At 59.2% G+C, this 22,612-nt stretch overlaps 1 protein-coding gene and 1 pseudogene across 5 annotated transcripts in view; one reads left to right on the top strand and one right to left on the bottom strand.

The window, feature by feature from the left end:
• DPP9 (dipeptidyl peptidase 9) overlaps nt 1-22,612 on the top strand; it is a 34,886-nt gene that overhangs the window by 6,641 nt on the left and 5,633 nt on the right. For 4 of the 5 annotated variants that reach the window (XM_039878413.1, XM_039878416.1, XM_039878412.1 and 1 more), the window contains 15 exons: nt 385-638; nt 5,740-5,852; nt 7,062-7,235; nt 7,318-7,486; nt 8,178-8,291; nt 9,955-10,083; nt 11,135-11,196; nt 12,422-12,522; nt 13,497-13,674; nt 13,795-13,957; nt 16,513-16,592; nt 19,031-19,183; nt 19,615-19,750; nt 21,275-21,420; nt 22,341-22,487. In XM_039878413.1, coding sequence (XP_039734347.1) covers nt 385-638; nt 5,740-5,852; nt 7,062-7,235; nt 7,318-7,486; nt 8,178-8,291; nt 9,955-10,083; nt 11,135-11,196; nt 12,422-12,522; nt 13,497-13,674; nt 13,795-13,957; nt 16,513-16,592; nt 19,031-19,183; nt 19,615-19,750; nt 21,275-21,420; nt 22,341-22,487 — 2,119 coding nt within the window. The remainder of the gene's footprint in view (nt 1-384; nt 639-5,739; nt 5,853-7,061; nt 7,236-7,317; nt 7,487-8,177; nt 8,292-9,954; nt 10,084-11,134; nt 11,197-12,421; nt 12,523-13,496; nt 13,675-13,794; nt 13,958-16,512; nt 16,593-19,030; nt 19,184-19,614; nt 19,751-21,274; nt 21,421-22,340; nt 22,488-22,612) is intronic. The other variant, XM_039878415.1, reaches the window with a different exon arrangement.
• LOC120615481 (uncharacterized) lies at nt 4,304-4,422 on the bottom strand (annotated as a pseudogene).

The raw sequence follows: 22,612 nt of genomic DNA, 5'->3' as shown, positions 1-22,612 counted from the left end.
ATAGCGATGACAGGGGATGAGGCTTGAGAGTCTGGCAGAAGTCAGAGGACAGAGCGTAGAAGGCCGAGGCAAGGACTGGATTTTACACTAGGGGCTGTGGAAAACCAAGGAAGGATCCTGAGCGATGGGATCAGATTTGCGCTGGGTGTCGCAGAGTTGACCCGTAGATGGTGGCAGTCACTCAGCCAAGAGGCGGTGGCTCAGATCTCAGCGTTTGGTTTTGCTGTTGGAGAGACGTGGAGCGGTTTGAGAAATACTCGGGGGGCGGGGAGGCAGCCGGCGTGGGCCTGGCCGGGGGAGTCGGAGTGCGATGAGGCAGCGTGTGTGGAGCGCGGGGTACCGCTCCTCTTCCCAGTCATCTCGCCCATACCTTCCTCCTCACAGCTTCTCGCTGAATTCCGAGGGGGCGGAGAGGATGGCCACCGGGGCGCCAGTGTGCGACCGGGGCGACGCGGTCGAGATGGAGGAGCCGGCCACGCGCTTCCAGGTGCAGAAGCACTCGTGGGAGGGCCTCCGGGCCATCATCCACGGCAGCCGCAGGAGCTCGGGCATGGTGGTCAGCAAGGCCCCGCACGACTTCCAGTTCGTGCAGAAGACGGACGAGTCCGGCCCCCACTCCCACCGCCTCTACTACCTGGGTAAGCCCTTCCTCAGGCCCCGGGGCGCCCCCAGGCAGCGTTCTTGGGGCGACCTTACTGAATCCCCTTGTTTCCAGAAGGTAGAAAGGCCAAACAGACGGGCCTGGCCTGAGCAAACTGTCATGCCACCCATGGCGGCATGTTTGCGGTGAAGGCTGGCTCAAGGGCCCTCTGGGTGGGTCGGATGTGCGGGTGAGGGGAGAAGGGGGCAGCCCTGCCCCATCAGCACTCCAGGGTGCTCTGGTTCCGGCCTGGTACTGGGCCTGAGTCACCAAGATTGTTTCCAGTATCAGCCATCCCTGAGTCACTTCCTAGCCCCCTGGACTGGGCGGGCTGGGCTGGTGAGCTGCACACTCCTTCAGCGGTGAGTGTTACCAGTGACTCCAGTAGGCTGTGGCTGGAGCAGTGCATTGAGAAGGATCCTGAGGCTCCTGGAGAGCTGCCCTGAGGGCCCACAGCAGAGGGCGGTCTGCCCGCCTTCCCTGCCCCAGATACTGGATGAGCCTGTTAATTGCTAGTCACTTCCTCCTCCCGTGTGTGGCACAGTGCCAGGGGGCAGCACTTTCTACATTTCTGAGGCTGTTTGCTCCAGTTCCCTGCTGGGCTGCATGGGAGCCCTCAGGCAAGCAGTAGGCCTCCTGCCCTGCCCTCCTGTTCCTTTGGGGACAGTCAGTATCTGCTGAGCCATTGCCCTGCTTTGCCTAAAGGCCTCACGGGGCAGACAGGAACAGTTCCGAGCATGTTTGAAAGCAGCGTGACACATGAGTGTTGGTCCAAGGCAGGTTTTCGGCCTCAGCATCCTTAACAACCTAGGCTGGCTCAGTCTCTGTGTCGTCAGCCCCTGGGACTATGCCTGCCGACGGTCAGGCCCTCAGTCAATATGAGTGAATGATAGAACAAACGATTGAAGGCCATCTGCCTCTTGAGGCTGACTCCATGCTAACGACCATGACCGTGGCCAAGATGGACACCAGATGGCTCTCCCCTTCCCGTAGTCAGTGCAGGCCCTCCTCGTAGAGACCCATGCGGAGACCAGATGCTGGTTGGCAGCACAGTTAGAAAGGGGCATGGTCTCTAACGGAGCCATTAAACCACGGCCGGCTGTTTTTGGACACTAGTTTTACTGGCGCCCAACACGCCTGGTCGTTTACATTCCATCCGTGGCAGCTTTCCAGCGTGGTTGCAACAGAGGTCATGCTGTCCCGTGAAGCTGGAAACGTTTACTGCCTGGCCCTTTCTGGAAAGTCTCAAGAGATGAGGCCGATGTGCTTCACATTTCGTTCATACGAGGGCGAGCTGGGCTGTCGGGGCCGAAGTGGCCAAGACTCGCGGACTCTGGCGGGCTGTTTCTTCTCTTGTTTCCTGCAGTTCTGTGGCCCCCTGACCCCTTTCTCCCACTTTCTTTGGCCACTCGCACAAATTCAGGCTCCTGTCCTGGTCGAGGTACTCGTATGGCTTTCCTGGGGCCGCTACTGTAACAAAGCACTTCCGTCTCTATGGCTTAAAACAGCCAAGTGTGTTCTCTCACAGTTCCGGAGAGCAGAAGCCTGAAGTGGGTTAATCTGGGCCCAAGTCAAGGTGGCGACGGCTGCCCCGCACCCCTCTGGAGGCTCTCAGGGAGAACCCGGGCCTGGCCTCGTAGCTTCTGGCGGCCGCCGCATTCCTGGCTTATAGCTGCATCCCTGTGATCTGCGTCACAGTGCCGCCTCCTCTGTGTCGGAAATCTCTCTGCCTCTCTCTTACGCGACGTGATTACACATAGGGCCCACCTGGATAACCCAGGCTGATCTCCCCAGCTCAAGATCCTTACCTTAATCCCATCTTTGAAGTCCCTTTTGCTGTAGGAGGTAACGCATTTTTGAGTTCTGGGCATTAGAGCTCTGGAGATTAGGACGGTGACATCTTTGGGAGCCCTGTTCAGCCACCCACGGAGCTACTGAAAGGGACAGAACTCCTCTGAGCTCCTTTGAGCCACCGAGTGGCCCTCATAGGAGGACGCTCTCCCCACCCTGGACCTCATGACGTGGCACCCCAAGCCGTGTGGAGCCCAGGCTCCTGGCCCGTGTACGTCCCCTGGGCCCACCCTCTCTGCCCGCCTGCCTCCCGCTCCTGGGCCTATGCCTTGGGCCCTAGCCACCAGCAGGAACAGACGAGCTTTCCCCAAGTTTCTGGGAGAAGGCGTCGGATCGGGTCAGCGTTGGTCAGGCGTCCACTTGTCCAGTTGGTGGCAGCCTGCACGCGGGTCTGTGGCTGGGGTGGGTGGGTGCCCCAAGTCCTCAGGAGGCTCCGAGGGCCACCCCAGTGGATCGGGGCAGCTCCGTACAGGGGCTGTGGACCTGGCAAAGACTCCAAAGTGTGCCCAGAACAGTTCAGAGCTGTGCTGCCTCTTTTGGGGTGACATTGCTCTCCCTTGAGCTGGTCCAGTCTGCATCAGTCATCAGTCTTGGGGTACTCTCGATCTCACTTTGTGTCCAATTCCTGAGGCAGGCCTTCCTAGAACCCCTGAGTTTTTATAGTATGGCTTTGCACTAGCCCAGCGCCTGGAGAATGCTGGCGGCCAGCAGCCTGGGGAGAACGGAAAGGACCTCAGAGGACATGCAACCCGCTGCTCTGAGCGCCACCTGCTCCTCTGCTCTCCCGGGACCCCTGCCTCCTCGGCGGGCGCTGGCTTTACTGTTTGGGGCACATGGAGAGCACCAGGCCCTCGGGGCAGGCTCGGATGTACCTGGTGAAGCCCGATGTCGTCGGGATGGCGCAGAGAAGGGACGTGTCTGTCAGTGGCTCAGGTCCCAGGGCTCACACTGCAGCGTCAGGGAGCCCGCCCCCGTCCCTCCTGCTCCGCCCAGGTTGTGGCTCCTCCGCAGCACACAGGGCATCCGTGTGGGACGGGGCGGCGCAGGGCCCCTCAGACGGGGACTGCGAGACCGCTGTGTCCTTGCGTCCTGCATCCTGCGTCCAGAGCCAGGGTCACACGCCTCCACCAGGCTGCTCGCCCGGCCATGGCGCACAGGGGTGGAGACGGCGCTTGCGAGGGCCTGGGCCACCTGCCACACCGGTGAGGGCTGGCGGTGGAGGCGCTGTCCTGAAGATGGGGTGTGGCTGGGGAGAGAAGGCGGAGCAGTGGCAGTGGTGGCAGGAATCGGTGGCTGTCGTGGGTCATCTCAGACCCCCGCCCTGCACACTGATCGTCACCGTCGCAGGTGCTGAGGGCAGTTCATCCAGGGAGTGTGCTGGCTTAGGCCATTTAGTGTCGTTGCTCACTGATCAGCTAGGGAGGGAGGCAGCCCGGTGTCCTTGGCAAGGCCACGCCACTGACGTCCTGTTTGGGAAGCTCTGGCCCTCCCAGAGAGCCCTGAGGCCAGGCGGTCCGGAGCACTCCGCGGGCGGCCTGGCCGGGCAGCATGGTGGCCTCTAGCTGGGGATGAGTCACACCGGAGCAGCTTACAGGACCCTTAGAAATCAAATCGAGACTTTCCCACCCATACATCTGAGTTAGCGTTGCATTTTTCTTGTGTCCACCCAAGGAATCCTCAGTAATCTAATCATTTTCTTTATTTTTTATTTTTATTTATTTTTTATTTTTTTAGGCGAGGCAGCCCTTGGTTGACCTCACAGATTGCAAGGACCTTGTCAGCTTACAATCCCTTATTTTTTTATTTTTTTTACACCTACAGCACTTGGTTTTCCAAGGTGGTCTCCCCTCCAAGTACTAACCAGGGCCTACTCTGCTTAGCTTCCGAGATCAGACGAGATCGGGCTTGTTCAGGGCGGCATGGCCGTAGACCCTAATCATTTTCTTTAAATGTCTTCTTTTACTAACTATCCTTCATGAGCCAACTTTATCCTAAGTGGGAAATCCCTGTCACCTGCCATATTGGGAAGCTACCTGTACAGAGAACTAAGCGCACAGATGCGATTTGTTAGGCTCTGCTCCAGAGGCACCGAGCGTGAGGCCACCTGTCATCTCGTGTTAAGAGTGAGACGCACACGCGGGCGCCCTGAGGAGGCCAGCGCCGAACCCAGTCTCCCTCCTGGAGCAGCTCACGCCGCAAGGGGGTCGGAGGGGGCTCAGTGTTCCGTGATCGACTGTTAGCTCACGATGCGTTCCTGTCTGCTGCTGGGGCTGCCACCCTGGTCCCCCACCTTGTCGCACAGAGCGGGGGGAGCCAAGGGCTACCCGAGATTTGTTCCGCTCTGCTGTTAACTTCATCAGCAATTGTGCTGTCATCCGTCCAAAGAAACTACCGCTTGGAAGATCTGCCATTATTTCATTTGCCTCTAAGAATAAGGCAGCAACTTCGACAGTAAGACACACCTCAACTTCAGCGATGTAACAGCGTGACAAGCTGCACCTTACCTGTGGATCATGCTGATGTCTCTGAGTGACACATCCTGGGCATTGCGCTAAGGGCTTTGTATTTCTTACCTCATTTAATCCACACTGAATCTTCACGGGCAGCGGCTATCATTTTATAGAAAGGTTACAGCCATAGTTCTCAGATGGGGCAGTTTTGCCCTCCAGGTGCCACTGAGTGACGTCTGGGGACGTCTGTGGTCATCACAAGTGGCTGTGCTGCTGGCATCCAGTGGGCGAGGCCAGAGATGCTGCTCCACACCCCGCAGTGCCTAGGACGGCCCCCCACAGAAATGACCTGTCCCCGGTGTTGGCAGTGCCGATGGGGAGAGACGTTGGGTTAGACACCCACCCTCATTCCTCTGTGTTTGCCCTAATCGCAGATTAATCCGCGGCCTTTGCAAAAGCCCTCATAAGAAGGACGTTCAGGACTGCAGCCTAGCCTCTGGAGAGCTGGGTATCCCTGGCCACCTTTTTTATGGGGGTGGGGGTCTCGTGTGCTTTTCTCCAGTAATTTAGGCCGAGTTATGCCGCACAGACATCTCGGTGGCGGAGACCCTGTCAATACCGCCTGCACTGGGGCCATGGCTCCTGTGCGGAGGCGCGCAGCCACGAGGCACGGGCAAGGTGATGTGGAAGAGAAGGGAGCGGCTGGTCCAGCCACAGGGAGCCTGAGGCTGGCCCCCGCCGAGACCCCTCCCGTCCTGGGCCAGGTCTCCCATTCTGGTTTTTCCCTCTTCCCCCCAGGGATGCCTTACGGCAGCCGAGAGAACTCCCTCCTCTACTCCGAGATCCCCAAGAAGGTCCGGAAGGAGGCCCTGCTGCTCCTGTCTTGGAAGCAGATGCTGGACCATTTCCAGGTGAGCTGCCCCTGTCGGGTCCTGCCTGTGGGCGAGGAAGGTGGGCGCGGGTCGCGTCATCAGGCCGCACGCCGTTTCCATGGGCCCTCAGTTCCCAGGGCCCCGGCCCACCTTGTAGATCACACAGACCTTGCAGGGAACAGCGTCCAGCTCCGGACACCTGCACGCCGCCACCCTCCCCGGTCCCCAGTCTGCTCCAGCCCCAGTCTAGGCTTCCGACAAGAACACCTACCAAATGATCCCTTTCTCTTAAATACCTCACCATGGACTTGAACTACCTTGGGCCGGGCCCTTTAATGGAGACTTGGCTAACAACGGCCCCCGGAGTCGCCTCTCTCCCGGGCAGGGGACAGCACGCGAGGGACAGGAGTGCCTTTTTGTCTGGTATCCGTTTAGTCGTCTCCAACTGTGAAAGTAACGTGACAAAACCAGGCTACGTGTGTGTGTGGGGGGTGACACATGATGAATTTCTCCATACCGACACACAGCTCTGTCTTTCGTGTGTCCCTGTTAGTCTCCAAGCCGTGAGCTTGTACTCAGGTAGCTTCTGCTGCAACATGGGCACGATTTTGCTTTGGGTTCTGCTTTTCAAACTGCATTTCTTGTCATTAACGTCCCTCTGCATTCCCGATAGCATCGTCAGAATTCTAGGGATGACTGTGTGGTGTCCACAATAGTTGATCTGCCTGGACCGCCCCCAGGTCAGGTGTTTGGGTGGTCAGGTGGTCTTGAATTTGCCCTGCCCCTGACCTGTGCAGAAGTACGAACGTTTGCTGGTGGCTGGGTTCAGATCAAATGCTCTTGGCAGGAGAGGGTGATGAGGAGGTCGGGGGGTTGTCTGTGGGGTTGGTGTTGGGGGCCAGGGAAGAACGTTCCAGCAGTGTCCTTCCGTGTCATGGGGCAGAGGACAACCTCGACCGCCTTGGAGAGCTTTTGTGGGGAAAGGGGCATAGAGAAACCCAGAGGTGGGCTGAGAGGGGAGGAGCTCATCAGCCAGCCCTGTTCCCCGTCACACCCCTGGGCGCCGCCCCCTCTGGCCACCTGGTTAGGGGCTCTGCTGCCTGCCCTGCTTGGCACAGCGTTCTCTCTGGCACAGACCCAGGCCAGTTAGTCAGGTCCCTCCCAGGAGTGCCCACGCCAAGGGTCTGTGCCCAGGGCACCAGGGCCTCCGACAGTTGACCGTGGCACCTGTTCCCTGTGTGTCCCCAGGCCACGCCCCACCACGGGGTCTACTCTCGGGAGGAGGAGCTCCTGCGGGAGCGGAAGCGCCTAGGAGTCTTTGGCATCACCTCTTACGACTTCCACAGCGAGAGCGGCCTCTTCCTCTTCCAGGCCAGCAACAGCCTCTTCCACTGTCGAGACGGGGGCAGGAATGGCTTCATGGTGAGCCCTGGTCCTTGGTCGAGGGTGGGGCAGGCAGGCGGCCGGGGTCCTGTCTCGCTGAGCCCACCCTCTCTGTCCCCAGGTGTCCCCTATGAAGCCCCTGGAGATCAAGACCCAGTGTTCCGGGCCCCGGATGGACCCCAAGATCTGCCCTGCCGACCCCGCCTTCTTCTCCTTCATCAACAGCAGTGATCTGTGGGTGGCCAACATCGAGACGGGAGAGGAGCGACGGCTGACCTTCTGCCACAGGGGTGAGGCCAGGCGGAGGGCACCGGTTCTGGCTGGGGTAGACCGGAACCTGCCCCTGGCAGCGTGGTCTGTTGGGCTGGGCCAGCATTTTTTGGGGACAGCCATCATAGCCACTAGTCCGGCGTCTGGAGAGTACCCTGCGCCTACTCCACTCACCGCAACCACCAGGCACCTTTCTGGACTCTGACCTCACGGGCCACCCTCCCGTGTGGCCCTCTGCGGCCTTCTCTGCTGGGCACTTTACTCTGTACCTTTGCTTACTCGGCCTCTCCCACCTCTGCGCTCCTGTCCAACTCCAGGTCTCACCTGCTCCCCATTTTCCCTCACATCCTTGCTCGCCAGAAGTGCCCTCCCCCTTCTGCAGATGTCTGCGGGACTCTGCACCTGACATGGCCTCAGGTCACGGACCTCTGTGTCCCCACCCTGCCCCACAGCCCCATACCTTCACTCTAAACCTGAGAGGCTCAGCCAGGAGCAGCTCAGACTCCGGCCATGTCCAGGGACACTTTTAGTTGTCACAGCTGGACAAGGTGCTCCTGGGATCGAGTGAGTGGGGCCAGGGACACTGCTCAGCCCCCGACGGTGCCCGCGATGGCCCCCAGAGAGTGTTCCAGCCCCGACGTCGGCTGTGCTGAGGGGGAGCATCCCGCTCTAAACTAGACCCGTCTCTTGTCCGGCTCTCTGCTCCTCCAGGCTTATCCAATGTTCTCGAGGACCCCAAATCTGCAGGCGTGGCCACCTTCGTCATCCAGGAAGAATTCGACCGCTTCACTGGCTACTGGTGGTGTCCCACAGCCTCCTGGGACGGTAGGCCGCTTTCCGTTTTTAAGCAGAGCCCCTGCGTGCATTTCTTTTATTAACAGACGCACAGTCTACGTGCTTTTCTGCTCTTGTCACTTAAAAAAGCCTCAGCGCTCTTCCTATCGATGCCGCTGCCCCAGTCCACTCGGGCTGCGGTGACCCAACAGCGCAGCCTGGGGGCTTATGAGCCTCACACGTCCACGTCTCACGGTTCTGGAGGCTGCAGACTCCGCGTCTGGCGAGGGCCCTTCCTGGGCCACAGCCAGTGCCTTCTCGCTGTGTCCTCACGGCGGAAGGGGCAGGGAGCTCTCTTGGGCCTCTGTTTTAAGGACACTGATCCCACTCACGAAGGCCCCACCCTCACGACCTCATCACCTCGAAAGGGTGGGATTTGACATTTGAAATTCAGGGGGATGTAGGCATTTGGCCTATTGCAGTCAGCACACGGAGACCTCTTTAGAGACTGCAGACGACCTGGGGTGTGACTGTGCCCTGGTTCCACGCTGTCGGACACTTCGGTTGTGCCCAGCTGTGGGTTTTGGTTTTACTTTGGGGAACGTCTTCGTACACGTGTCTGGTAGGTGGCCTGGGAGCGGACCAGTGGTTCTCAACCAAGGGTGATTCTGCCTCCAGGGGACATTCTACAATGTCTAGGGACATCTGTGATCGTCATAACTGAGTTTGAACTGAAGCACTGTCGCTCTCAAACCAAATGGCCTCAGGCCAGCCACCCAGCCCCTTGGGTCTCTGGTCCTCCACCCGTAAAGCAGGTATGGAGTGGCCCCTGCAGGCCGGATGTTCCCGGAGACATCTTTGGTCCGTCCACAATGAGTCATAGGTGACAGTACAAGAAGCAGCAGATGGGGACCCTTCTTAGCAGCTGAAGAAGGAAAGAGCTTATTGAGGAAGCAACGGCTGTGGGCTCCCTCCCGGCGACGGCAGAATTGGCAGTCACCGTGCTACTTTCTGAGGCGTCACCACCCAGTGACTCACTCACTTCTCATGACGATCTTTATCATAATCTTCCGTGAGCCATGCGTGAACCAGCCTGGGCTGCCGTCCAAGTCCCGCGGGCTGGGTGGCGTAAACAACAGACGTTTGTTGTCCCTCAGTCCTGGAGGCTGGAAGTCCAAGATCAAGGCGTCGGTAGGGTCGGTTTCTCCTGAGGCCTCCTGGATGGGTAGATGCTGTTTTCTCCCTGTGTCCTCACGTGGGTGTCCCTCCGTGTGTGTCCGTGTCCCAATCTCTTCTTATAAGGACACTGGTCATACGGCGGATGGGGACTCGCCCCAGTGACCTCATTTTACCTTAATTACCTCTTTAAAGACCCCACTCCTCCAAATATAGTCATATTCAGAGGTTCTGGGGATAGTCAGCTTAGGATTTTGGGACATAACATGATTCAGGTCATAAACACCCCACATGGCCACCTCCTGTGCCATTTTGTGCTGGGCATTGCTCAGTTCTTACGTCCATCATACAGCTAAGGAAGCCGAGGCCCCAAGAAGAGACGTGACTCGGTGAAGGGCCGGTAGCGGGTAGGGCCAGGGTTCCAGCCCCAAGGCTCATGTCCTTGTCTGGGCCCAACCATGGCTGAGCAGGGCACTCTGTGTGTCCAGGACGTGGGGGGACTCCCGGTCCGCTCAACAGTGGTCTTGCCCCCTCCCAGGTTCAGAAGGCCGCAAGACGCTGCGAATCCTCTACGAGGAAGTCGATGAGTCTGAGGTGGAGGTCATTCACGTTCCCTCACCTGCACTAGAAGAAAGGAAGACAGACTCGTACCGATACCCCCGGACAGGTGAGTGCCCAGGACAGGTAGCTTGGCAGTGGTCTCTGTCCTCCCAGAGCATGACGAGGCACCAACCAGGATGGGCCCTCACGAAGACCCAGAGATGCGGGCCGGGCTCAGGGACAATGGCACAGTTAGGGGTGACCGGCTTTGTGCCTTGGGGCCCAGGAGACAGTAGGAGCCAGAGGAGGCAGCGAGGGGGTGTGGACCCCATCCTAAGATGTGACAGACACTCACCGTCATGTGAGAACACAGACTCAAGTTTGTCCTGTGTCTCCAGAGAAACTAGAAATCAAATTAAATGTTTCTCGAATTATTTAAAATTACTTAGCGAGCCAAACAAAATACACATGCAGGCCAGATCCAGCCTCTTGTTCATGGCCTCCGTGGAAGCATGAAAGAATTTGCGCTAACCTGCCGTGAGCACCTCCTACGTGCTGTGCTAGACAGCCTTCCTGTGGGTGTTTCCAGTCCCCGTGCAGATGGGAAGTCAGTCTTCCCTGCTCCCCGTTTGACGGGCGCGAAGGCAGCGTCAGAGGCGTTCCCCGCCGGGAGTGGTGGAGGCGCGAGGGCCGGAGTTGAGATTTGTTGTAGAAGTTAGTGGAGCCTGAACTTCTGGAAGCATGTCTCGGTTGTCCCAATCTGTCAGCCACCTGCCTCCCAGTGTCAGGGCCCCGGCTGTGTCACATGTGTTACATGTGGCACTTTTCTGTATCGTTGGTGGTTTTCTTACGGCTGTGCCCCATCTTCACAGCCAGATTTCAAGCTCTCCAAAGGCAGGCACGAGCTTCCCATCAGCACAGGGTCTGCGCTGTGCTCATAAACTATAAGGAAGTTGTCACGTCACTGTCTGGAACAAGGTCTAGGCCCAAGGTTGGAAAGTCCTGCCCAGAGACTTTGCACCTGGACCAGAGAGGGTGACGTACTCATGGGGACCTTTGGACACCCCCCCACCCCACGCTGGCTTCTGTGGGCGTCACTCTGCATTTTCCACCCCAACACCTGCTCTTGTCCCACACGGGTGACATCGGCCGGGCTCACCTCACTTTCATTTCTGTAGGCAGCAAGAACCCCAAGATTGCTTTGAAGCTGGCTGAATTTCAGACTGACAGTCAGGGCAAGGTAAGGGGGCTGCACACCCCGGAGGGGCTTATGGGTGAGAGAAGCAGGTAGACAGCTGGGTGGCGGCAGGCTGCTCGCCCCTTCCCAGGGCAGGCGCTCCCCTTGGCCGACTGAATGCGAAAAAGCACTGCCCGGCCGGGCTGGCTGCGCCCCGTCACTCTGCGCCTCCCTCCGTGAACTAACAGGAGGTCCTCACCACTCAGGGACTCGTTGCTGAGACTCCCATAGCTGGCAGGGCAAGAGAGGCTATGGCTGAGAAGAGCATGGGGACGGGGACATCAAAAGGAAACACCCCACACGTCAGAGGTTAGAGCTCAGGCAAGCTGAGAAAGCCCTTGCATATTTTTGCCAAAAATACCACCTCGTGTAACGTTTTGGAAAAAAAGCGTAAGATAAAATACACTTATTTGTAATCTAGAGGTTGGTATTTGTTTTGGGCACAGTTAGGCCCTAACCAGACCTCTTCTTTACTCTTGACCGGAATATTCTAGCAGATATGACATGGATCTGCCCGAAGTGGCTTTGTTGTAAATGGGCCCTGGCCCTGTCTCTGATGAACAGGGTCCTGCGGTGGCGTGGGCTGTGCCAGCGGAGCAGGCCGCCGGGGGATGTGGGTGGGGGCCCGCCAGGGCATGGGATATGCTGAGGCCCTGCCTGCCTTCTCCCCACCCCACCCCTTCTGGAGCGATGCTGAGCCGGCTTCGTTTAGGCTCCAAGAAGCCGTGGTCCAGACGCTGTGTCTTGCCCAAGGCCACCTGCCTCAGCAGTGACAGCCCATACCAGAGCCTTTGGTTTTCAGCCAGCACCGGGCAACTTAAATAACGAGTTCATCGGCTCATAGTTCTGGAGGCAGAGAGTCCGAAGTCAAGGTGTCGCAGGGCTGGATCCTCCTGCGGGTGCAGGATCTGCCCCAGGTCTCTCTCCTCGGTTCGGGGGCAGCCACCTTCCCCCTGTGGTCACCAGACACACTGCCTATGTGGTGCCTGTGTCCGCATGATCTCTTCGTGTAAGGACACCAGTCCTGTGGGACTTGGGCCACTCCACTCCACTGCGACTAATTATGTTTGCAGCTACACTTTCCAAATAAGGCCCCATTCTGAGGGACTAGAGGTGAGGACGTCAACGTACAGATTCAGGGGCCACAGCGCACCCCTAACAGTGCCATCTGCTCCACGCAGCATGTAGTCAGGCCAGAGCATGTAACCCAGGGCTGTTTTCCCCTTAGATCGTCTTGACCCAAGAGAAGGAACTGGTACAGCCCTTCAGCACGCTCTTCCCGAGAGTGGAATACATCGCCAGGGCCGGCTGGACCCGGGATGGCAAGTAGTGAGTATCTCAGTCTGGCAGAAACCCCAGCGTTCACATTCGGGATGCTGGGTGGGTCACCAGCCCCCTTATCATAAGAAACATGGAGTCACCAAATAGAAGGTTCCCTTTTCACTTACTTTCAAGCTCTTCTGCTCGCATCAGAGACAGACATCTCTAAACCGAGCCCTAAAACATGGCCCGAGGGCTAAATCCTGCCCCACCCATATTTGTGAGTTCCCCGGGCCAAGAATGGTTTTTCTGTTTTTAAATGATTAGGGGAAAAACCCCAAAGAATAGTAACGTTTCATCAGACTCAAAAATGATATGAAATCCTCATTTCGCTGTGTGTAAATAAAGTTTTATTGGCACAAGGCCACACTCATTCATTTACGGATTGTCTGTGGCTGCTTCGAGTCACCTCGGCAGGGCTGAGTAGTTGTGGAGGACGCTGTGAACAGAGGACAGAGCTGAAACATTGGCTCGCTGGCGCCTCGACAGAGAGGGTGTGCTGGTCCTCTCAAAACCCTTGCCAGGCCGCTTCGTAACAGACCGCTGGACTCGGGCCCAGCGCCTTGTCGGGCCTGGGCTCTCGCTGGAATCTCACGTCCCCGCGACGTGGCTCTGTGGTTTGGTTTCAGTCGCCCCCTGTTTATGTTGAGATGCTGCCTTTCCACTTATGGTACTGACGGGTCCCCACTTAAAATACATTTAAGTTAGAAAGTCACAGCGAAGTATGAAATCGAGGGCGGTATGCGTGGTGAGGATGTGGCAGAAATTCCGGAGTTTTCGCCACGCTGCTGTGAGATTGAACGATGTGAGACATTTCCAAAACAAAAGTCAGGCGACGGAGTTGTGTCAGCCCTCCTGCCGTCCCCGAGCCTGCGGGAAATCTTTGTGTGTTACGGGGTTGGCGGTCGGGTGGCGGCGAGGTGGGCGTCAGAGGCTTCTGTCTGCTGGCCCCTGAGGCCCTGGCTTCTCCATCTCCCGCTCAGTGCCTGGGCCATGCTCCTGGACCGGCCCCAGCAGCGGCTACAGCTCGTCCTCCTGCCCCCGGCCCTGTTCATCCCCACCGCTGACAACGAGGAGCAGCGGGTGGCCTTTGCCAGAGCTGTGCCTGGGGACGTCCAGCCATACGTGGTCTACGAGGAGGTCACCGACGTGTGGATCAACGTAAGGGCGCGGAGGTGCTGGGTGTGCACCCCGGGTCCCGCGGCCGGCCAGCGGCCAGGGCCTCGCCGTCCGCGGCAGTTGCCCCCACCTCCTGACGCATCTCCCCTCGCTGCCTGGCAGGTTCACGACATCTTCTACCCCTTCGCCCAGTCAGAGGGAGAGGATGAGCTCTGCTTCATCCGCGCCAACGAATGCAAGACGGGCTTCTGCCACTTGTACAAGGTCACCGCCTTATTAAAGCCCAGCGGCTACGACTGGGGCGAGCCCTTCAGCCCCGGGGAAGGTGAGCAAAGCCATCCTGCCACCCTGCTCCTCCGGGCAGCCGGCCGCGGACCCGCGCACTGTCTGCTCTCTGACCTGCCCTGTGACCGAGCCCACCACGAGGGAGGGGGCGGATGAGTAAGGAGCGAGCGTTCCCCGCGTGTCACTCACCGCCCGGCCCGGGTTCTCATAGCCGACTGTTCGTTCGTCCAGTCAGCAGTAGTTACTGAGCACCCGCCACCTGCCAGGCCCTTCTCATGCTAGGGCTCCGCAGACCGTGGCCACAGGTCAAATCCGGCCAGCTTCCTGGTTCTATAAATAAAGTTTTATTGGCACAAGGTCAGGCCCATTTGCGTATCCGTCATCTGTGGCCTTTCCCATGCCACGATGGCAGAGTTCAGTAGCGGTTTAAAAACGACGAAGGACGCTGTCCCAGGCGTAACGAGCGTGAGAAGGGAATGCAGCGAGGCGAGAGGTTGAAAGTGGGCTTGCTTTCTAGAGTGGGGGTCCGGAGGGCGTCTCTGGTCACGTGCCGTGGGGCGGACTTGGAGGGCATGGCAGAGGAGGCGGAGGCCGCCACACAGAGCGCCCAGGCCATAGGAGGGGTTGTGCAAAGGCCCCGGGGCAGGACCAGGCGTGGTGTGCTGGGGGAGCAGCGACGAGGCCCGGTGGCTGGAGCAGAGTGGGGGTGGGATGGGCGGGGCAGGTCCGGAAGGGCCTGTGGGCACAGGGAGCACTCGGCTTTTACCATTGATCTTACACCAGTTTAAAGTGATTCCTGGGGTTGCCACGTGGAGTGTAGCCCGAGCGGTGAGGGGAGGGGACAGGGACTGGAGCCGGGAAGTGCGGGATGGGATGACCCACGTGATTCGATTCTAAATGCCTTTTGACCGCCAAGCTGGCCTGGTTTGCTGGTGGAGTTTGGATTTGCGCTGAGAGAGAGAACGGCAGGAATGCATGGAATATTTTTGGAGGTCCAGTCTGAGACAGAAAGGCTCTGAGAGAGACAAGTTTAGGAGGAAAAAATCCAGAACTGGTTTTTTGACGCATTTGAGGTGAAGTGCCTAGTAGTGGGAACGCTGTGTGGGAGGTCCCGTGCCCAGAGTTCTGGGGAGCAGAATGGATTCGTGATGTGGGAGTGTGGCCCCGTACTCACACTCGGATGGCATCTCAGCCTCAGGGCAGGACGGAGCATCAAAGGGCCAACCGAGTCTGGCTGGGGGAGCGGCGTGGTCTGAGAGCCAAGCCAGGGCTCTTCAGACTTGGGGCAGGGTCCCCCCTGAACACTGCTGAAATCAGGGCCGGGTCGTTCTCTGTGAGGCCGTCGTGGGCACTGTGGGGTGATGAGCAGCATCCCTGGCTCCACCCACTCACCCGATCTCAGGAGCATCTTCACCCAGCTGTAACAATCAGAAATGCCTCCAGACATCGCTCACTGTCCCCTGGGGCAGTCACCCCAGGATCGCTGTACAGGATGGATAGAGGGAGAGCCCACAAGTGAGCCTGAGGTGGCCACCAGCACAGGGGACAGAGACCTGAGTGAGGGTGAATCCAGGGTACCGCGAGCCGAGGGGAGAGCCCAAGTGTCAGGAAGTGAAGTCACAGCAAGGTATCGAGGAGTGGCCGCTGTGTCAGGGCATTGTCACTTGGGGTTTAATGCGGCCGTCACAGGAGCGCCATCTCCAAGGACAGTTTTCTTGGCTCTTTGGTGTTTTTGCTTTTCGTTTTGTCGGTTAACTTAATCCCTGCCCCCACTTAGCTTTGGGAGATGTCATTTGGCACGTCCTTTTTTCTGCCTCTGAAAAGGACCGGCTGACAGCTCACCAGTGGTTGTTGGGTGGAGCTCGCAGCAGGTGCCTCTCAGGGGAACTCCTGCTTTTGAGGTGGGCACACCTGGTGTCCCATCTGCCCTGCGCGTGGGTCCCCAGCTGCATCCCCAGCTCACACTTCCTGTCACGTGGCTCACGCTTCCTGTCACGTGGCTCACGCCTACTTGATGGCAGTCGAACGAATAAGAAGGCACAACGTCGCTCTTTGGGTGAGAAGGAACAAGTTCCTAGAGGCAGCGTGAGGTGTGCTGGCGAAGTGGACAGGAGGTCAGGAGCCTGCAGAAGCGCTTGAGGGACAGGGACACTGATGGCACTGGCTGGGAGAGTGTGTCCTTGTGACACAAGGTGGCTTTTGCAGAGGGCGGTCCTGCCAGAGAGGCCCCCATAGATGTGGTCATCAGGACTCTGGGCTGAGAGAATCATGGGCTTGAATCCGGACGGCCGAGGACACGCGAGAGCAACAGGGCGCGCAGGGCTCAGAGAGGGCTGGAGTGCGGCGGGGGACCTGACAGCTGAGCCATCGCCCAGGCCTCGGGGGCCTCGTGGGTGGCAGGAGAACTGGGAAGGAGCCCCTGGGCTGGCCTGTGTTGCAGAGGCTGCCGACCGGCACTTGGCAAGTCGCCGGCAGCCAGCCTGGAACGTGGGGGCCTCGGAAGAAGCCCGGCTGCCGTAGGGGAGCTCGCCCCAGAGCTTCCGGTCTTCAGGCTTCCCAGGGCCCCTTCAGCCTTCCTCCTGTCTCTCTTTCCAGACGAGTTCAAATGCGCCATCAAGGAGGAGATCGCACTGACCAGCGGCGAGTGGGAGGTTTTGGCCAGGCATGGCTCCAAGGTACCAGTCCCCGTGCACGCTTGTGCACACACACGAGCACACGCGCTCCGGGCCCCCTCCAGAGCCCTCGTGCTCGTGGCTCCCTCTGTCCCCACCTGGCCACCGCTCCCTCCTGCTCTGCTCCCTGCACAGTTCAGCACGCCCAGGACCACAACCAGGGACACCCTGGTCCACGACGCAGGGGCAGTTCTGAGCACCTCTTGCTGGATCCTGGTGGGTGGGGGCCTGGCCCGTTCTGTCTACCGCTCTGTGAAACCACTTGTCCTCAGGAGAGCAGTTTGTGGGTCGCTCGGGTGCCTAAGCTATGGGATTATCCCATAGCTTCCAACCAGGCTTGTCCCCAAGCCTGCCTCCGGGAGGTGTGTGGAAGAAGGGAGGGGCTGCAGGGAGGGCGTGCCTTCCCCTCCCCCGCACGCACACACCATCATAGACAGACACGCGGGGAGACTGCCCCTGACAATGTCTTCACCGGGGTCCAGGTCCGCATAGTTCCAGGTCTGACAGAGGGCCCCTTAATCAGACTCCTGGGCTCCATCCCATAGCCACGTGTGGACTGAAGGCAGGCACCAGCAGTGTGGGCGCACGTGTGCCTCTCGGCTCGTCACAGAGTGATGGGTAGTGGTCCGTAAACACTTGAGTGAGCGAACTGGCGGCGACCTCGGCCGGTCTGGGCTCTGTAGGTGACTGTGCTGGGGCACTGAGGGAACGCCCTGTCACTGACTCGTGGAGACGTCATTACAAATTGTTGGGAAAAAAGCGAGTCGTGAAAAGCTGGAGCACAGTCCCGATTCTGTCAGGTTTCACGATCACGTCGTGAGTGAGGCGAGAGTGCCGGAAGGCTGGGCGCCCGGAGCGTAGGGCCGCCGCCTCCTCCCCGTGGCTGTGCTGTGGGTGCCCCCCGGCTCATAGCCCAGCCCTGCCCCTCGTTGGCCCGGGAACAGACTCAGTGTCCTCGTCTGCGAGATGGGGCCATCCGGTAGCTTTCATTCCTTCCTTTTGTCAGCTGGTCTCCCACGCGGCACTGCTGACGTCAGGGCCGGGCCGTTGGCAGGGGGTGCGTCCTGGGCACTGTGGGGTGTTGACCAGCATCCCTGGCCTCACCTACTCGATGCCAGAACCTCCCCCAGTTGTGATGACCACAGATGTCCCCACACATGGCCAGGTGTCCCCTGGGGACAGAATAACCCTGGGCGAGGGCAATTTAAAGGAACTTGCAGCCCTTGCACATGTAGTGATGGCACGCGCACAGGCCGCGTCACTTCCTCTCCAGTGCCGTGAGCATCTCGCCGTGGGCGTGCCTTTTTACCCGGAAGTTTAAAAACAAAAGCAGTTGCGGCAGCGTTTTAAAATTTTAAAAAGGGAAAGTAACCCCGTGAGGACCCCACCTGAGCCATGCACTCCTGGCCTGTTTCGGGGCCCCTGAAGGCCTAGCTCCGGCCAGCCCCACTGCCTGGAGAGTGTCCCCTGCTCACACTGTCCTTGTGACAGAACCGGCTCGACTCCATGCGGTTTTGGTTTTTCAGTGACGTCTATTGCTAGAAAACTTGTATTTATTGAAAAAGTACAGTAACAACGAATACATCAGTGTTTGTTGTAATAACTGAGCCGTTCTGGATGAGACTCAGGTCGGACCCCTTCGGTCCCCACCAGACCCACCCTGTAGCCTCGTCCCCATTGGAGGCAACCACAGAGGGACAGCTCTGCCCTTTGCTGTTTGCACCGTTGTTCAGGGGCTTCGTAAAGGCCTTTTAGAACAGAGTTTTCTGTGGCCACAGTGAATCGTGCAATAATTAACCAATCCCACCTTTTGAGAAAAGTTGTCATCCTTCTTTAGCTTGAAAAGCACTTTGAGCGTCTTTGTCCCTCCATTTTGAAACCCCCTCCTGGGTGAAGTCCTCAGGAGCGATTTCCAGGGCGTAACTGCCAGCTCAGAGGACACACCTTTTATCAGTGTTCTTTTCCCAGGTTGCCGGGTCAGCCCCAGAGAGGCAGTGCCTGTCCCCATCTCCAGAGCAGGGTGCTTCCTCTCCTCCCGAGGGCATTACGTCAGAACCCCATGGGGTCTGGGGGCAGGGAGCGCCACCTTTTAACCACACTCCTCTGGCTCAGGGGTGGGCTGACCCCTGGGGTTGTAGGGCCTCGGCCTGGGATGGCACTGTCCAAGGCACGGGGCCCTCAGCTCCCGTGCGCCCACGCCCACAGGAGCTGTCCAGTGTTCTGATTTCACATCACCCCAGGGCGTGTGGCTGGCCCAGCAAGATCGAGGTCTGAGCAGTGCTTCTCCCCCAGACGCTCCTCCAGCCAGCTTGGGGGAGGAGGGATCCTCTGTCCCCAGAACGCTGGGCCCTCCCTGTGTGGCAGGGGGAGGGCCGGCGGCCGTGAGAAGGCAGACACAGAGAGCCTGGGGCGGCCTCACCAGGAGCCCTGTGTCCCCGCAGATCTGGGTCAATGAGGAGACGAAGCTGGTGTACTTCCAAGGCACGAAGGACACGCCGCTGGAGCACCACCTGTACGTGGTCAGCTACGAGTCGGCCGGCGAGGTCGTGCGCCTCACCACGCCTGGCTTCTCTCATAGCTGCTCCATGAGCCAGGTGGGCACTCCCCCGGGCCCTCGTGCGCCCGACGGCACCATCCCCGCACCAGCCCTTAGCCTCGCAGAACATTCCAGTGGCAGTGGCCAACCATGGGGCCACTCCCTGTGCAGGGCAAACACTTGGTCGTAGTTCTGTGACTGTAGAACCAGCGAGATGAGCGGGCTCTGGCATCGGAAGGTTCTGGGTCTGAGCACCCGGGAACCCTGGCCAGGGGGCAGATTCCTCTTGGCCACAGTTTGCTTATCTGCAAAATGGGGGTGAATGGTAATGACACCCACCTGACGTGGGTGGAGTTTGAGGTTTAAATGAGTGAGCACCAGGGTAAGACAGTAACTATTCAGAGAAGGTTGGCAGGTGATGGGGCAAAGGACACAGGGGCGGAGGGGCTGAGAGGGGAGAGGTGCTCAGTGCCCCCGTCCCGTCTACAGAATTTCGACATGTTCATCAGCCACTACAGCAGCGTGGGCACGCCGCCCTGCGTGCACGTCTACAAGCTGAGCGGCCCCGACGACGACCCTCTGCACAAGCAGCCCCGCTTCTGGGCCAGCATGATGGAGGCGGCCAGTGAGTAGCCACAGACCCCTCGGGCACCTTGACCGGGTCCCTCTCCTTGGGAGTCTCAGCTTGCCCATCTGCAAAATGGGATGCGGACCCATTAAATAACACTGGTGAGAGAAGGTTGATCTGGTGGGCGTGGCCCAGAGCCCTGCCCACTCGGCCTCCCCAGCATCCGGGCCCTCCTGGAAGCCCCAAGAGCTTGTCATCGAACGTGACCACTGGCCCTGACTGTCCTGGGGGGCTTTGCCACCTAAGACGATCTCTCATTTCTCTGCTGCAATTAAGGACTGCAGTGCACAGAGCAGACTTGGCTCAGGAGCTGACTGCAGACAGAGGGTCCCTGTTGGGGGCATCCCTGTCCTTGGGGGCAGCCATCTCTTGGGGTGCAGAGCAGATGCTCTGGAGACTTGGGGGAAGGAGCCTTAGTGGGCCTTGTGGGCCAGGAGGCAGCTTGTCAGTTTGCCCAGGAGCCTGCAGGATGGTCAGGACTCTGCTGGGGTGACCCTGGGTTCCAGTTTTGGCTTCAGAACCATAGACAAGTCAGCCGTCTCTCTAAAATGTTCCTTTATCTACAAAATAGTACAAAGACCGTTCATGAGATGAACGATTAATCAAACCTCAGTAGAGCGCCTTGCACACAGGAATCTCTCCCTAAAAGGGAAGCCCCCCGCTGACCCCAGCTCTGCCACTTGCTAGATTTCCGGATATTCTAGGAAACAAGCCCTGGCATTGCAGTGTTTCATGGGCTAGAAAGCTTCTTGTTACATCATCACTTCCTGGAACCTAAACAGATTAAAGGCCTCTCCACCCAGTAGCTCAGTCCCTGACCATCCCCATGTCACCATGGGGCTCGTCGGAGCAGGACCGTGGGCCCTGGTGGTACAAATGAGGGGGAGGCAGGGACGGGAACCCGGGTGTCCGGATACCCAGCCCCGGGTTTGCGGGCAGGTGGACTAGAGGCTGCCGCAGACCACCTCTATGAGCACGTAGCGAACTGGCTCTTGGGCCGCGGCCCTGCTGGTGCTCTTCCCGGTGCCTGCACGCCAGCAGCAAAGCCGAGTCGCTACTAGACACACGATGCCTCCTCGGCACTTAAAGCCCGAGACACGCCCAGCCCTTTCAGGAAGCATTTGACAGCCCCTGACCCGGCGTTACACTTTCTCGTTCAATCTCTGTACCCGGCTTACCCGGATAAACTTGCCTTAAAGACTTCTCACCGTCACGGTCAGAACACCAGTGTGGCTCTGCAAGTATGAGGTAACCATCAAAGTCAGAGAGAAGCAGACCGTGAAATTGGCTGTCAGTCAAGTTCCAGGACTGTTGTCACCTCCATGGAGGATCAGCCAACATCAGGGGCTGCTGGAGCTGGCTCTGCACCCACAGAGGGGAGAGTCACTTCCGGCCCTCAGATTCTCATGTAAAGCACAGGGTGGGGTGGGTGCCTCTGTGGCTGAGGGCCGCACAGTGGCGTGCGGGTGTCAGCGGCCGTGGGCTCCCGCCTGAGTAGCCACGGCCACTCTGTCTCCGCAGGCTGCCCCCCGGATTATGTGCCCCCGGAAATTTTCCACTTCCACACGCGATCGGATGTGCGCCTATACGGCATGATCTACAAGCCGCATGCCGTGCAGCCGGGGAAGAAGCACCCCACCGTCCTCTTTGTGTACGGGGGCCCCCAGGTGGGTGCCGGCCCTGCTCCCCACGCCCCCTCCCTCCATGCCAGGACTGGGCTCCAGGGTCTTTTGCCCTTCTGCCTCTGGGTCTCTGCACACCTGATCCCCCTGGACAGCCACCCCTCCTTCACCTGCTGATGCCACCTTGTCCCTTTGGGGACCCCCCCCCGATCCCCATATGTTCATCTGGACCACCTGCCCAGCAGTAACCGACTCCACTCCTGGTCACCAGTGCAGGGACAAAGCTGGCTGTGGGCCCTGGGCACAGCTCACTGAGAAGGAGACAGGCCAGCAGGCTTGGCCGGCAGCTTGGCAGGCGGGTCCATCTAAGACAGCGGTTCTCACTTGGGGGTGTTCTGTCCCCCAGAGGACAGTGGGCGACGTCTGGTCACAGCTGGGGTGGGCAGTGCTCCTGGCATCGAGTAGGTGGAGGCCGGGGATGCTGTCGGCACCCCCTGTGCCCATGACGCGCCCCCACACGCACTCACAGAGGGTGACAGGCTATGGGTACTGACGGTGTCAAAGCGGGGTCTGCGTGAGGTTGAGTGACTCAGGGCGCCCGCCCGCCTCCGACCCCACTGTTTCTTGGGTCTGTGTTTTAGCTGTAACCAAAACAGTAGCAAAGTCGCGGAACGAGACTGAAGAAGTGAGGGAGGGTGCCGGGGAGAGGGCCCAGCCGAGAGGGAGTGCGACCGGGGCCTTCCTTTCTGGAGCGCGTTCTGGGCGCAAGGCCTGGTTTGGCGTGGGCCCTGCACCCAGGACGCCTCCAGGCGTCCACAGCCTTCATGACGAAGGCCAGGAGCTCTGATTGGGCTGAGACCCCGCCCGTCCCCCTGCTGTCTGGCCCACCCGTTTCATCCGGAGCCACATGGGATTTCTCGCCGCTCACCCGGAGCCTGACGCCCTCGCTTCATCCTCCTCTACAGGTGCAGCTGGTGAATAATTCCTTCAAAGGAATCAAGTATTTGCGGCTCAACACGCTGGCGTCCCTGGGTTACGCGGTGGTCGTGATCGATGGCAGGGGCTCGTGTCAGCGAGGGCTTCGGTTCGAAGGGGCCCTGAAGAACCAAATGGTAACTAGTCTCCCAGTCTCTCCGGGCCCTTCCTGCGTGGTGAAGGGGGACCTGCGGTGTGTGGGCTCAGGGTTCGTCATTAGCTCTGGGGCACCTCCCACAAGGACCGTCCTGGCCAGGGTGCT

Source organism: Pteropus medius, unplaced genomic scaffold (assembly GCF_902729225.1).
Source record: "Pteropus medius unplaced genomic scaffold, Ma_sr-lr_union100, whole genome shotgun sequence".
Taxonomy (NCBI): Eukaryota; Metazoa; Chordata; class Mammalia; order Chiroptera; family Pteropodidae; genus Pteropus; species Pteropus medius.
The sequence above is the reverse complement of the archived record's forward strand: the minus strand, read 5'-3'. Positions and strand labels throughout refer to the sequence as shown.